The sequence below is a fragment of the Juglans microcarpa x Juglans regia genome, chromosome 3D (genome assembly GCF_004785595.1).
Source record: "Juglans microcarpa x Juglans regia isolate MS1-56 chromosome 3D, Jm3101_v1.0, whole genome shotgun sequence".
NCBI classification, from domain to species: Eukaryota; Viridiplantae; Streptophyta; class Magnoliopsida; order Fagales; family Juglandaceae; genus Juglans; species Juglans microcarpa x Juglans regia.
This window is the reverse complement of record NC_054598.1, coordinates 38267886-38284128: the sequence shown is the minus strand read 5'-3', so window position 1 is coordinate 38284128 and position 16243 is coordinate 38267886. Positions and strand designations below refer to the sequence as shown.

At 36.8% G+C, this 16243-nt stretch overlaps 1 protein-coding gene across 2 annotated transcripts; it reads right to left on the bottom strand.

The window, feature by feature from the left end:
- Window positions 1-794: 794 nt before the first annotated feature.
- LOC121255699 (histone-lysine N-methyltransferase ATX4-like) lies at window positions 795-13374 on the bottom strand. 2 transcript variants are annotated; one of them, XM_041156185.1, is made up of 23 exons: window positions 11491-13374; window positions 11322-11377; window positions 11001-11232; window positions 10424-10552; window positions 10231-10299; window positions 10053-10121; window positions 9867-9967; window positions 9442-9534; window positions 7945-8080; window positions 6754-6856; window positions 6548-6647; window positions 5299-5423; window positions 4747-4892; window positions 4228-4332; window positions 3802-3866; window positions 3417-3630; window positions 2906-2992; window positions 2736-2792; window positions 2561-2650; window positions 1762-1848; window positions 1601-1675; window positions 1270-1370; window positions 795-1168 (listed from the first exon to the last, which is right to left on the bottom strand). In XM_041156185.1, the coding sequence occupies exons 1-23, from the start codon at window positions 12457-12459 to the stop codon at window positions 1078-1080; spliced, it is 3300 nt and encodes a 1099-aa protein (XP_041012119.1). In that variant the 5' UTR covers window positions 12460-13374; the 3' UTR covers window positions 795-1077. The 2 variants fall into 2 exon arrangements, with proteins under 2 accessions (XP_041012119.1, XP_041012120.1); XM_041156186.1 differs by having other exon boundaries at window positions 11016-11232; window positions 11491-13372.
- Window positions 13375-16243: the final 2869 nt, after the last annotated feature.

Sequence of the window (16243 nt, the reverse complement as noted above, 5' to 3'; positions counted from 1 at the left end):
TATGTTATTTTACTTTTTTAACCACGAAATGAAAATAATTCTAGACATGTTTGTAAGTAAAATATGATAAAAATATAAAATGACATTTTTAGATGAGTGTGTAGGGTATAAGGCTTATGAGTAGTATTGCTCTTTTAAAAAATAATTATTCATCATCACGAAAAGAGAGGTAGGGATTTGATTTTTAATCCTCAAGAAAAGGAGATTAAAAAAGTTTAAAAAAATAGTCTTTAGATGTGAGAATTGAAGTGGAAATTATGAAAGCATTAGAATTTTTACATTAATTACAAAAAAAACTTCAACCGATACACAGAAATTGGCCGGTACATTGAAAATGGGCTAGTATTAATTGAAATGCACCGGTACAACTGATATTTGACCTGGTACGAAACAGATACGTTTACTATACTAGTAACTACCACGGTACGGTAAATACCAACCGATACAGTATGAAATTTAAAACATTAGTTCTAACAAGAAATGAACCCTTTGGATGTGGGACAGGGGGTTCAGTTCCAACTGGACCAAATACACGGACCTAAAATAATTTGAGATTGGTGAGAAGAACAAAAAGCTTGTTAGCTTTTGATCAATTAAAGAGAGACCCCATACCCGAGGAATTCTATGCATCAATTACTATTCACTTTTACACTTCACATCTATAATTTTTTTTTTAATAGGATGTGAGGTAGAAAATAGTAGTTGATGAGAAAAATTTTTCCCCATATCCACATATCCAACTATGAAATGGATGCTTACCCAACAAATATAAAAGCCACCTCTAAAGCTCTGGATTGAAGTAATAAATTATAAAAATGGATTAGCCTTTAACTAGAAAGATGAAATGTGAATAGGAATATATATACACAAAGGCTAGCCAGCCTATCTAAAGCTTTTATATGCATTAAGATTGTCAAAAGAAGACAAAGTAAAAAGAAAGCAAGAAAAATACATTATGATTTTCTTCTTTTTTTTTTCATCAACAAAGCTTACAAATTTTTGTATAACTGTAAGATCCCACGAGAGAGGGAGATGGGTTAGTGTTCCTTGCGGAGAAACAATGGCCTATGCTGTGTTCTAATTCATGAACTTCCGGCAGTTTGGAGCATTACATAAACAAGGGACTTTAAATTCATCAGGCTCATCAGGATCAAACAGGTAGTCATACCTGCAAAAGATGCAACCAACGATAATGCATTAGCAAAAGCGAAGAAAGAGATAAAGAGCAAGAGAGACGGTTAAAAAAAAGAGAGAGGAATGAGTGTTTACGTTAACTCGTCACCAGTAGATACATTAGTCTTGGCAATAAGTACTATGCGGCTTTCATCGTCACCCACACTCATAATTCTCGCATAGCAATTGGGCATACACTGGATAAAAGTTTGATCCAGGGCAGCACAGTAAGTATAAATGACAACCATAGTTGCATTATTAGGTGAAGAAATGAACCAAAAGGCTGCCCACCAGCTCATATAAGATGAGCCTGTCAAGCAATTTCTTTTTCTTTCTTTTTTTTAAGTTGATGAGGAAATGAGGAAGAACTGCAAGAGAAGCAGCATCCTAAAGTAATACACCCCATCCTTTAACAAAAACAACTCACCGAATGGTTAATTAGACGTGCTATGTTTCCTTTATCTGTGGCATCCACCACAACCTCTTCGCTGATCTTAAAAAGCTGCAAGATAATGTATCAAAATCGTACCTGCGCAAAGGAGAAAAAGAAAAGAAATAACAAAAGCAATCTATTCTTTAACAACTCACATAGCAGTCTTTGCCTTCAAATCTGTAGCGTGCCTCCCTCAGGTCTGCAATACTGCGCCTGACTTGTTCGCCCCGATATTCAAGAACCTACAGACAATATTCCACATGAAAGACTGTGATAATATGTCATGAGGAAAGCCAAATGCACTGCAGAATCCTCAGGGCGTGGAACAACAAAAGGGAAGGAAATAATAAATATAAAAGAAGGGTAGAAGATGCTACGGAAACTTCAAAAGTTCAGGCTTTCCATACAGCAATCATATCAAAAACAAAAACTGCTTCATCACCCCAGACAGACATGCACGGGTCATTGCCACAGACAAACAAATGTATACTAAAATGGCGCATATCCTTCAAGAATCAGGTTCATAAGAATCTTACACTGGGTTGAATCGATCTCGTGTTCTAAATTGCATTAGAAATAGACACAGGACAACTGTATTTTAAATTAGTTAATACTGCTTACATAGCTCTTGAAATGAGTGCGCAATTCCATGAGCAAGGTACACCTATATATTTCACATTATTAGAACATGGGACTTAAATATCATTAGAGCTAAGTTGACCACTTTTTCTTCTTTTTTTTTTTTTTTTTTTTTGGGGGGGGGGGGGGGGGGTGTTCCATCGGTATGAAACTCACAAAGAAGTCATTATCCAGATGCCTAGGAATCAATCACAAACCATATTCCTACATAATTTCTCTATATAGGTAATATTAAAGGGGAAGTAGACAGATAAAAAAGCATGCTTCAGCCATTTATCAATATTCTAGCTTTAACCATAGCTTTAACCAGCATACCATTTCTCCTTCTTGAATGTTTCTGCGTGCAAAAAGCCCCCATCCATGTATACCAGATCTACCACAGCAAACCCTATCATTTTCAGTTCTCTGCAATCACATATGTACACCCAAAAAATAGTCAGGAACCCAGCCCATAAAGTAGATTAGTATATAACAGAGGATGAAAATCTGCCTGTAAGTGGTAAAGCCGTTCCCTGAAAGAAGAAAACGTTTTAGGCTCCTCTAATACCTGCTAAGAAAAAAAAAAGCATGTGACCTCTAGATCGATATGTTGAATCCCTCAAAATCACAAGGAACATATGTTTACAGTTGCTTCTTATCTAGAAAAGAGAAGAAACTTACTCTGCCAGTGTTCAGACGTTGTATTTCTCCTAAAGGATGGTGACAGGGACCCATCACTTGGTGGGCAATCGCTTCGTCTTTTGTTCTCTAGAGAGGATTGAAAATAAAATAAAAAAAGAAGAAAAGTGAGAACAATAGCGAGTTCAACATTATTATAAGGAAAAAAAACTTCCAGAATCCCAAACGTGTATAACTAATTGGAACCTTGGAACCAGCCAGGTGTATATGTTTGAGCCATTAAAAATATAATTAATTTAGCCAGAAAGTATTAACAAGTCTACTTCTCCGCCACTTTCAGTAATATAAACTATCTATTATCACAATTTAGCCCAACACTCTTTGTGAACTCTTTCTGATGGGCAACCTGTCTCCAAGAAAGCCGAAAAAAGGGGAAAAAGTGTCCCTGCCTGCAACCTTATATTCCGATTAAGAAGCGGCAGAAGTGTTCTGAAAATTTAATTCTAGGGCAAATATATCGGGCATGAAGATCAAAGAATCTCATGCAAAGTACCTTTTTGTGATTGTTTAATCTTTTAAAGATCCGACACCTAGCAGCTGAAAATGGCTCAAGCTCAGTAGTTTCTTCTCTGGGTATCTCTTTGATCTTTTTTCTGTTGGATGAAATTAGCCTAGACCCAGCCTTCTTTTTATTTTGGAGCAGGCTTTTGGCAGAAAATACTCCAAGAGGAGATTGGATAATCAAAACAGTATCCGGATTTGGAGCCCTGCAATGAAGATGATACCATAAAGACAAAAGGCTGAAACTGTAGAGAGCACAGGAGTAATTGCTTTCAAGGTATGATAACAAGGTAATTCAAATCGATAATTCTAAGCACAAGTGATTGAGAAAAAAGAAAGATAAAAGGAGGGATATTTCAGACATGAGGATTCTATACCTGTGATAGGCGCAATAAGAAACCATCTTCGTGATCTGTCTACCATTTTTCTCCAAGCAGTGCAACTGAAATTTACCAGGGAGAAATGTAACACTGTATTGACAGAATACTCATAAGTCTAATCCAAAAGAAAAGCACATTATTAAGTGTCATTTAAACCAATATAGGAAGAATCAAAAGGCTAAAAGAGAAAAAAGGTGGGTTTTGATAAAGTTAGACTAAGTATATTATCTCGTAGCCTGATGGTATGAATACAATTACATAATGTATATATTCTGTATGCAGGGACTCATTGGCATATTCAACCCACACCATTTTCACCAGTTCATCAATATTTTAGACATTACATAATCAATTTTATTTTTGGTCACAAAGGTATTTTCTGTAATTCCAAGTTTCCTTTGTTTGGTTATTATTCAAACGTACCTCCATGCGATACCCTGCCCTTGATGCACACATGGCATGGAAATAAGTGGAGCACTTGCAACATTGTGTGCATGAACCATGAATTTGCTTGCAAATTACACAAATCTGAATTTCAAGAAAACAGGATGCAATTAGATTGTTATGCCTAAAACTTTCAATAACCAATTAACCCATTTAAAATCAGCATGTATTCATTAAGACCAAAATCAGATAATTAAACAAGACTTAAATCATTCAACAATTTACCAAGGTCACATATAACTATGATGATATTGAATGAATCATTCCTCATTATTTTCAATGGTGTGAATAGGACCTTTTTTTTTGCCCAAAAAGAGGGAAAAAAGATTGAGCAGGGGACACATTAAAATACCATTTAGATTTAAGAACTGTGATCCCTCAAGAGATATTCAAATTTTTCAATATGAAACTTTATTCTAAATGATGAGATGTATGGGTGAATGGAGGACTTTCGTTGGAACGACTAAAAAGAAGTCACGTTTACTTCAGATATTCCACCTTTACAAATGAATTGGATGGTATACTCAAGATCCCCAGAGCCGGCTCCATCACTTCATCACTAGCAAAAGAAACTTCAGGTCTAAACCAAGCACATGTGACATGAACCCACAATGTGTCGACATCGGTTGGCTTTAGAGCACCTCCTGAGGGGCACAAAAAATATAACCCAAATACAAATAAGATATCAAATCATGATAGCATGTTGAAGCCAACTTTACCAATGCTTGATGAGTAATGATTCACATGTATGTAAAGAAGTTATTTGAGATGAAAATGGCAACCTCAGGCCAGAAGTAAAATAACCATCTTTAGCTGAGGAAAGCTACCATCATAAATGCAACTTTATTTTTTAAGTCACATCCACCTTATTAAGTGCCTAAACTCAAAAAGGATGAAAGGCTTGTTTTGCTATAGAAAATAGACGAATATAGCTCATAATTTTGCAGAATAAATTCCAAAAAACAAGTATAACGAAACCAAGTCGAACTTTAAATTCCCAACTGACCAGCTTGACACTCGTGAAAGCTAATTCTATGTAAATAAACATGCCTTTTACAGGGCAAAGGCAGCACTCCCGCTTGATTTCAGGTTTTTCACATGCTTTGCAAAGCCATGAAGTGAGATCCCGGACATTTCTTGCTCCATAGCACTCTTGATGAACAGCTATTTGACATCTGAAACGAACAAAATGAATCAACAGTGAGATTCAGTACAATCATCTAATAAGGCAGAACCTCCAGTAAATATAGTAACAGCTCCCATAAAGAGTATCATTTCTTTTGAGGAACCGAGAAAAAAAATTCTATTTTCAGTTAGCATGTATAATTGGACTTACCAATAATGAATGGGAGATAAGCAGACTAACTTGCACAACCGAGAGCAAACTTTAGGTGCATGTGAAATATTTCACGGGTTACACCAAAAAGATTTACCTCCTCAACTCAGAGCAAGAGCAAAATAATATATATATATATATATCGATATAATGGTTTTTTTGTAAGCAAGATAATCTTATTAACAATCAAAAAGGCATTATCCAAATACACATGGGATATATATTAGATGCAACTAACTTGAAAAATTAAAAAAAATAAAAGAAAATTCTGGAGGCTGAAGCTAGGGAAACATAAATGGGTAGCTATCCAATAATAGTGTATTAAAAAAGAAAGCTTGAAGCTCCTTCGTTGTCCATGTGCTGTCTTCAAATCTATGACTGTTTCTTTTTCGCAATGCATGTTCATAGGTGAATGTTGTCATTCAACAATTCAATTCAACTGGTCTTATATGGGTCATTTGGAAGAAAAGGAATGGTTCAGCTTTGAAGTTGTTGACAAGTTGCTATCAATCAAACTTGTCCCAGAAAACTTTGTATGATTGAAAACAATCACAGAAAGGGTTTATCTCTGTGTGTGCGTTTGTGTAGAATTTAATGATATTCAAACAGAACTATAAAAGTTTCCAGTCCTCAAGAATTAAACATAAGGATTTATCAACCAGTGCGAGTCCCCCTTAAGGGAGGTCCATGAGGAGTAGTTTGAATATGGTCATTTTTGGCATGATGTGTCTCCTCTCAAGGCTTGAATATGTACTTACACCAGACAATGGTCCTTCTATTCCCTAATCAAGCATGCTTTAACAAACTTACATATATATATATATATATATAATATATGGGTATGTGTGTGTGTGTGTGTGTGTGCACGCACATAATATGTATGTATGTAAAGGTTTTTCTTGAATCATTTTAAGACTTGACGATTAATTATCACACAAATATGAGAAGACATATTGACCTTACCGGTTACATATGATAATCTTGTTATAATCCCAATCTTCAACCCATCTACAAACAGCACACCGCTCCGTTGTCCACTTAGCACAAACAGGTTCGTACTTCTCTGTCATAGTAAAATTGAGAAAGCAGCCCATTGGTACAATTATCAGCAGAACAGTTGGTGCAACTCATCAAAGTGTAAAATTCTATAGTTGGAGGAAACTATATACCTTGCAAAAATGTTAGCAACTTCCGCTTTCGTTCTTTTATGGAAGGTTTCTTAGTTCTTACAGAAACAATAGCATTCTCATGATAATCTGCTAACTGCAGCATCTGCAAAGTCAAAGGAGAATGCATTAAAATAGATAAATATATTATAGGTTCACAAATTTGTAAGGGCCCATGAGATGAAAACAAAGGACAGTGCACACAAGCATTGTTCTTATAACTAAGAAGATTGTCTCAGCAGAATAAAGTGAGAAAAGGAAAAGAATGATATAGTTTATTCAAAGGTTCTAGAATCTAGAACACGCATTAAACTTCAAAACTGGAATTGCAATATGAAGCCTCTTAAAAGAACTTATGAAACATGGAATTAGCAGAGAGCAATCCCCAGAAAAGGAGCTGATCATATAAGCTTAGATTTGAGGTGGGGAAAGCCATTAGACAAGCAATGATTTTGCAGATATTAATGAAAAAGCCTCTATTGACGATGTCAAGCATAAGAATATACAGCAAAAGAGGATGCCTATGGTTTTATTCTTCTTAAACTTATTGAATTCTTTTACTCATCATCCATATACCACACATTTGGTAAGAGAAAAAAAAAAAAAAAAAAAAAAAGAGTGGTGTGTGGGGATGATGAGTAGCAAAACTCAAGAAACTATGATGTAGACAAGGATTAAGTCATCTAGCTGGCCATGTTTGAACACTCCTGCATTTGTAAATTTAAGTTGGAGCTAGCCACCAGCTGCAACTATATTATGTTATCAGATTCATACTCCATGCCAAACACCCGCATCATGGCTCAAATTCTATTGTTTCCAAAGGTAAATAAAATAAAATACAGAGAGAAGCAATTTATGCTTTTCCAAGTTTCACAACAAATCAATATCTATGTTAACAAAATGAATATGATCAGTTACACACTTTATTGTGTATATTACAAAATATTTTGAAGACTGTGGACTGTATAAATCGCAGATTAAAACAATTGGTTCTAAGCCTATGCAGAAGATGGATGAAAAACTAATTTTATAATTAGTTGGAGTTTTCCCTATGCAGATAAAACCCTAGTATCAATCCAACAACAACTACAAATACATTATTCCCATAAAATGAATCCATCTAAACATGCCAAGATGTCTCGAGGGATGAGATATACAATACGGAAAAATGTAAAAATGAAGCACAATACAAACCCATTGTTCCAATGGCAGCATGGAGCCTTTCACCCTAACACTAGTCCTCCAATTTTTTAATTTGGAACCTGTATGTTTTACCCAGTCACTAAGTGCTTGCTTTTCTGTCCCACAAAACCCACAATTGCAGATGACTCTGAAACAGAAGGGGAAAAAAAAGAAATTAAGGAAAACATTTTCAGATTTAAAAACACATAACAGAATTGAAGGTAATGATAAGCTAACAAAATCTATTTTTGTTCCAATATGCATGCCACAGGGAAAAGAAATAATTATAGAAAATTTAACCCTAAGTAACAATCATCATCCAGTGATCCGAAAGCATTACAGCTTATTGTAAATTTCTTTTTTTCTTTTAACAAGTGAACTTTTATTAAAATTCAAGAGAAGGTGTTGCACTAGTTCAGTATTACACCATTACACAGAAAGTATACAAGAGTTTAAATTTCAAGATTTCTTCATTGCCTCTCACCATAAAAACAGCACACAAGTTAAGGGTGTAAGTAATAAACCACAGAGTGAAGCATGACACTAATGGTCTTCGTCAACATCTGAACATTTGCAGTAACAGTGTTACTGATGTGTGGTGTGGAGATCAGCCTCTCAAAGGGACCTTTCCAGATCTATTCCGTATTGCTCAGACTAAGGATTCATAGGTGGCAGATCATTAACAGCTTTTAAATGGATCCCCTCCATGGGAGGTCGACTGTATCAGGAGCAATAGATTGGGACATGGGCCTCTTTATTTCATTCTAGCCCAGGTAATACACAGCTTTCCATGGAAGTCCCTCTGGAGAGTAAGCCCCCAAGAGTGCATTTTTTTGTTTGGACAGTAGCAATAGGGAAGATCCTAACCTCGAAGAACCTAAGGAGGTAATGCATACGTAAAAGGAATGGAGAAAACAGTGGATTACCTCTTACTCCATTGTGAGATTGTTACCACTTTGTGGTAAGAGAGTGGGTGATGCCTAGACGGGTGACAGATCTATTAGCATGTTAGAAAGTAGGATTTAAGAGTTATCACAGCAGACTCTTGCTGAGAATAAATCCGATCAATGTAATGTAGTGCAAAATGTGGGAAAGAAACAATCAAAACTTCAAAGATATTATAGCGACAATGGAGGAACCCAAAGCTTTGTCGTTTGATATACTCTACTATTGGATGGATGCACACTTTCTCTAGCTTTAGTTTCCAAATTTTTCTGGACCTCTTTACTTTCTCTAATTAGGTTATATCTGATGTATACATCTTGTGTACTTGGACAGTATTTTTTCTTCCATTAATAAAATTAAAAAAAAAAATCTAAATGAAATATTTTTATAATGAAAAAATCACTAGGGTTTAATCCACCATCTCTCCTTGAGTTTACTTTGCTGACAAAGGCTTATAGGATTATGTTTTTTTATTTTTATAAGTAAGGCTTATAGGATTATGTTATGGAAATACAATCATAAAACGGAAAAAAAGTATGCATTTATGAAGCTATATACGCTTACAAGTGAAGACTTGGAAAATATATGCCTTCTATGTCATTGCAAAACACAGTAACCTTGTTAGGTAGCACCAATTGACCATCATTTATGTTCCATCTGCAACGAAAACTCTCAAATAATTAGACATACAGGGGTGAAGAGACAAATTCAATACCAACCTGAATGTCAGATGTGAAATGGCTTGAAAACAAGAATTAACTATAATTATTAAGATGACAACATAGACAACAACAACAAAGAATGGAACAAGAATAATACAACAGCTACTGCTACTCATTGTCATTCCATCATCATCCTCTTCACGGTTACAGCCATGTTCATAGCCATGTTCATTACCATTGTAAAATTTGAAAAAAAAAAAAGACTACAAAAAAGGTAGAATAGACTTGCATGAACTCACCAAACTAAAAACTAAAAAACAGACTTACTTGACTTTTAGCTCTGACTTTTCTGACTTTTCAGAATCCGATAACTCAAAATCAAACTTTGCTTTGCAAGTTGGGCAATAATAATCGGTACCCCCCAGATTCTATGAAGCACAAATAAATTATAGTCAGGGAAGTCCAAAATGTCTTTTATTATCTAATTATGCAGATATCAAGTGAGGGAGAAACCTTAAAAAGGTTGCTGGAAATTTTGTCGCACTCAGCATGCACCCAAACTTTACAACCATCACAGCGTACCTAGTTTAGCAGGACACCCAAACACAATTTTATGTAATAGACTTCTTATTTTCCAAAAGAAAAAAGAAAAAATTATCTTAACTCTGGAATAGTTAGTAGGTGGCCTCACCCAACTTCCACTGTCCGGATGATTCCAAATCTTCTTGCATATGCCACAATAATGATTTGATTTTGTTAACTGGGATAAGAACTAGTGTAAGCAGATATGATAACACAACGTACCACAGGCAAAAATCTATTTGAGAAGTTGGTTTAGAAAACTAGTATAAAAAGCACCATACAAGAAGACAGGTCATACGAACCCTAGCACACGTTTTACATAGAAACTGTCCTCCAGGAGTTGCAGTCTTAAATTTCTTTGTCATTTTGAAAGGAAGGGTCGTACCACAGCCTTCACAAGGACGTGTGGCTTTCTTCTTCCCAATTACATTCTGCATAGAGGAAAGAAATACCATATCATGGAAATTGCAAGGACATTAAAGAAAAAACTTCTAGTCTCCAGTTGGCTGTGTAGAAAAGAGAGCAGACGAAAAGAAAATGTAATTTGCGCCGAAGACTTATCTCATACAGGGTTCCTTAGCAAAACAAAACTTCCAATAATTAGGACAAAGAGACTCAGTTGGCCAAGGTTTTTTTCCCCTTGTGTCAGACAAATTTGATATCTATAAGACTTGAAGTCTTGTTTTCTTTACGCTCTTTACATTCTTGAACAAGAAGAGCAGTATGAGTTACCCTCACAATTACATATTCCAATCAAAAAGTCATGCAGAAATTCTAAAGCAAACCAGGTTCTGCTGATTTTTATTTTTATTATACTCAGCCAAAGGAATTTTGAGCAACTCTATGCAGTTACACAAGGATGAATGCAGAAAGAAGTACCGGAATGCAACTTGCCTGGTTGGCATTGTGACAGTCCAGATCCTGGTTTGAACCAGTAGCTTCTTGAATCCCCCTAAGCTGAATAGTATCATCACAGATTGTGTTCCCAGCTGCGATGTTTATATCTGCTATCAACTTCTCTGTAAAACCATTTTCTGCCAAAAATGCCTCTTCCATAGCCATCGGAAATTCACATGGCTTGCAGCGAATCAATTCAGACTGCTCCTGAAACCTAGACCAAGCATAAACTCTCGTAAGCACAAAGGTCACTTTATATTACACGAATCAAATCCAAATTCCAAAGAACCAACAATAACGTACCTGTCTACATAATCCGTAAAGGGAAAAATCATCCCGCGCTTGACCCATGCATAATCCTGGTTAAGATCATTAAAGTATCCCATTCAATACCCACATTCTTCAGGACCCAATAAAAAACACCAGTTCAAAAAAATAACGAACAGAGCTCTGCGTAAAAAGTATTTCATACCCTTTGATTCTCGTTTCCAGTGTACCCAAAAAACATCACACAAGCCGCATCTGCTATACAAGACCTCAAAACCAATTCAGGCGCTTGCGTCATTGGATCAATCACAATGGCAGGCCAATAGGGCTCTTTCTTTCCCGGCTTTGCCCACACTATGTCACCTGAATAGAAGTCCTCCGGTCCATACAACCCGTTTTTCCTCCCACCATTCTCCAAAAACTCAACCTGCTCCTCAATTTGCTCTACCAGGTCCTTCTCATCTTCCCCGAACTGTTCGTTTACCGATGTCAGGGTACTCCGCGAACTCGAATACTTCCTAATATCATTGAAAATCTTAAACCCGACATGCCCTTCTTCCGCCCCCTCCTCTTCGTCACACAATGTTGCATATTCCCTACTCTTGAACCCGTTTTTCTCAAGGTGACCAGATCTTTTCGTCTCCTGACTACTGATTTTCGGCCTTTTAAAGCTAAATTTATCCTTTTTGCATTCAGAATCTTCATCAAAACTATAATCACGCAAGCTAGTCTTGCTGTCTTTCCTCCAATTCTCGATAACCGAATCATTAAACCGTGAAGGAAGTACCTGAACCCGGCCTCGAGATGTTTTCACCAGTGGCGGCCGTGAAACCTCAGCCACAACTGTAGGATTACTTTTCACCGTCGCTCTTGTCAAATCCCGGACCCGCGTTTTCGACTCGACTTCCCCAGGTGAGCACGACAATTCGGTGCACCACGAAGCAGCGAAGCCCTTCTCCGTGCTGATAATCCCTTCAAAGCCCACGGGGATTATACCAGCGGCAATATCGCCAAGAAGATTGAGAGGGTAATACCCATTCTTGTTGTTGCTGTCCTTAGTCTTCCTCTTCTTCCGAGTCACTGCCGAGTTCTCCTCCTCCTCACCCGCCGAGTCACCGAGTTTGCTCCTTTTCAGACTCGGCATTTGGGATTTCAAATTCCGCTTGATTATCATTGTCTCTAACGAATAAAGAAACAAAAATCCACTTCGAATTCGAATTGGGATACACCAAAAACCTTTGAATTTCACATCAAACGCCAGACCCAAGAACACGCATAAACCCTAATTTTGCAAGAAACAGAGCCATCGCAAGAATACGGTCTGAACAACTCTTTTTTCCCGATAGGCACACTAATGGAAACCCGAATTCGACAACTGTGAAAGAGAATGTTGAAGAAATCAATCGTAGAAGATTGAATCAGTGGACTCTCTTAGAACATGGATCTGCTCGCTCTTTCTCTTACTGCTTCAGAACGCAGAGAGATAGACAGAGACAGATACAGGAGAAAACAATACATGATACAATTCTGCACAAAAAATTGTGATCTTTGATTACGGAAAGTGGAAATATGAAGTTAAAATGATTTTTTTTTGGGTCACAAAGTTGGGAAATTTTCCAAAAGAGAGAAGGTGACAGAGTCGGGGCGAGAGAGAGAGTAAAAGAACGAGAATTTAATTAATATACAATACCTTATATACAAAATCGTAATCTTGGATTACACAGAACAGAAATATGGAATAATCAAAACGTGTAAAAAAAAATGGGAAATATTGCAAGAGAGAGAAAGAGGGTGACAGAGTCGAGAGAGAGAGGGTCTCGGCGTTATCTTGTGCAAGTGTTAGTACTAAAATGCGAGAGAGAGAGAGAGAGAGAAGGGGGAATTGGGGGGAAGGTTAACACTAAACTTGCTACTCGCGTGTTTGGATCTCAATTTCTTCTTTCTATTGTCGTTACAGAGAAAGTTCATGGCCGGTGAAGCTACTTGGGCTGGGTTTCTATTGGTGTTTATTTTTGCCTTTTTAGCCAACATATTCGTTCCAAGAAACTTGGAACTCTAACGTACCACGAAAAAGAAACACACAAAGACTTTGTCTTGTGTATGATGTGAGTTTTGTGGATTGACTCACTTTATAATATGTTAAATTTGATAACCATGCTTCGTTTCCTTGCCTGTTTGTTCATTTCTGTCATGACTCATGGGCCTGTTTAATTTAGAGCGCTGGTAGTTCAAATTGTGGCGGTGGTGGTGAAGAAACACGGTGGATTTTTTTCATGGGACTTCTCTGTTTCTGGTAGGTGTTATCTTGCCCACTTGGAACTGATTGTAAATGGGTTTTAGTTTCAGAAAATGTTGCATGGTGCTGATGATTTTGTAGCATTAAGATTTCTGTAAACTCGAAATGGCCATGGTGTTGTTCGTGTTGGGTTTTTTTCTTGTGTTTGAACTATTGGCTTCGCCAATGGAAGTTGTGTGGGTTTTCGGTTTTCCCACCAATTTCTTGGAAGGGTATTTTGGGCATTTTCTTGTGGCCAATAAAAGTTTGTCAACGGTTTAGAAGTTAGAACTCAGTGACCCTGTTGATACGTTCGGGCTTTTATACATTTTTTTTGCTTTAATTTTCAGTTCTTCAACATTTTCTATTGGGTTGGGTACTATGTTTTTCGTTTTGTTGTCGGACCAAAACTGTTGTAGATTTGAGCTTTGTAGGGAACATCACATCCTGCATCCGTCTAATAAATCCATTGTTTTCTCGGTTGGTGATGTTTTCTCGACAATTTTATCGAATAATTTCTGTAAATTTAGGTTAAGCAAATGGGTTCGAAGCTTTTTTTATTTATCCTAAATGGAAAAAATGTCATGTTGGGTGTCCTGATTTGTTTTTTTGGTGGATGGAACTGTAATTGGTAGCTGTTGAGATATTAACGGGATTTCAGAGCCACCGATCATTTGTACCTTCCATATTTTTTTTTACTTTTCATTCAGGTTTTGGGTAAGATTTTGGCAGTGTTGGTGATAAAAGAGGGGGGATGATAAGAGGCTGATCTGAGGGTTGCACCACTCGGACTCCATCCAAATCAGAGGAATGGTAGGTGAATTGAAGTAGTCGGTAGTTGGGTTTGTTAATTGATCTGGGTGATGGTTTTAAATAGAAAGAGCTCTTCAAGAAGATGCTGTACCATGGGGCATGGCTAGCTTTTTAGTATGCGAGTTCATTAATGGCTTTTTCTATTTTTGCAAAGATTCTCCTCATGATCTGAAGGGGTTGACCATTGCCCCAAGATCGGGCATGCTCTGTAACAGATGCCCCATGTCTTTGTACCTGAAACTTTGTGAATGCAGCAAAGAAAAGGAGAGGCGCAAATAGACGGCTGAAATTCAAAGAGCATTAAAAGTCTTGGTCAATGATAAAAGTACCATGAGTCCGGAGTTAGATGATAAGAACGTCACAACTTTTGTTTTTTTTTTTTTGTTTTGTTTTTCTCGTTCCAGTTCTGGTATGTGGTGTTAATGGCGAGGCCTAAACTGGGTGGGCATGTCCATGGAACCATCTAGCTTTGGTGTTTTATTTTAATAATATATGTTATCTTTCTTAACTTGCCACCACAACGTGCTTAAGATAACAAGCCAATAAGGTCGGGGAACGCATGGTGTCAGTCTCTGCTTGTTGTGGGTGCTGTTGTCGATTTTTTTTGTGTCGTGTTGGATTTGAGCCATGGCGTCTGAACAATGATGGCATCAAAATTGACTTTAAAAACTCACCCACGAGTCACGACCCCTTTTTTGGGATGGTATTTTGGGCAGCTGTCTGTGATGCAGTCTGTCTGGCAGATGGGTCCGTTTTTGGGTTTGCTTCGAAGCTACTGTTGCTAGGAGAGATGTTCCAATATATGAACTTATTCATCCAACTTTTCCTTTTGTTCTTTGTGGCATATTTAAGAGTAAAGAAAATTCTGTGTTTATGGTTAAAGGGTAAGCTGCCTTTTAGACCTTTGATTCTCAGCATATATCTCTACGAATTTGTGTAAATTAATTGGTAAAAAGAGCCACGCTTTCATTTTGAATCTTTTGATTGGGTCTGTCTGAAGATTCCTGTGTTGTCAAAAGATGACCTGGCCTGCACGAGGCCACCATAGCTCCATTTAACTTCTCGTCTTCTCCCTAGCTACTTGTCTTCTATTCTACACTTTTCGTGTGAATTTCAGACACATTTTTAAATGGGTTTAGCACCCAACACTTCGGTATTTTTCTAACTAGTAGTATCCCTGACCCTGAACCCATTGACAATGAGTGAGACCAAATAATCTTCGTTGGGCTGGACGCAGTAACCATTATCATCACTATAATCCAAACCCAGCTCAAAAGTGCAAAAGAGATCGGTTCCCATAAGAGGTTTTTCAAAACCCAAGATCTAGTGGGCCCAACCTAAAGCTGTGCTGATAGCAGGTCTAAGATGAGGTTTAAATAACAAGTTAAGATAAAAGTTAAAAGTTGAATAAAATATTATTAAAATATTAAAATTTAAAAAAATTAAATTATTTATTATATTTTATATAAAAATTTGTAAAAAATTATAATAATGAAATGATAAGATGGATTGAGAATATTTCCCAATCCAAACTAAGCCTAGTTTCTAACTATTGATTTGAGTGAAATTGGATTGAAGACTTTTTCTTTCCTGAAAGTTTCTAAAATATTTGAGAAGATTTTTCAAGAGAGATATTTTTTGAATTTATGAAAGCAAAACTTTCATCCGGACCCAAAAAAAAAAAATCCCCATATTCGTCATATAAGCCTGGGATCTGCAAATTTTGTGGAAGCCACGACAACCACACAAAGCAATTGTACTAAGAATATAGAATAGTAGAAACATTAGCAAAGTTCCTGCTTTTACTTTGGGTTATCTCCTTCTTCCGACCCTAAGGAATATGTATGAAAAAAAAAAATAGGATTTGCAG

Bases quoted from the DNA above. Each gene is read 5' to 3' on its own strand.
- LOC121255699 (XM_041156185.1), bottom strand. From the start codon at position 12,459: ATGATAATCAAGCGGAATTTGAAATCCCAAATGCCGAGTCTGAAAAGG. The intron at 3,867-4,227 runs GTACGTTTGAAT...GGTAAATTTCAG, and splicing joins GGGCAGGGTATCGCATGGAG to TTGCACTGCTTGGAGAAAAA. The intron at 1,676-1,761 runs GTGAGTTGTTAA...ATTATCTTGCAG, and splicing joins TTGAAGGCAAAGACTGCTAT to CTTTTTAAGATCAGCGAAGA.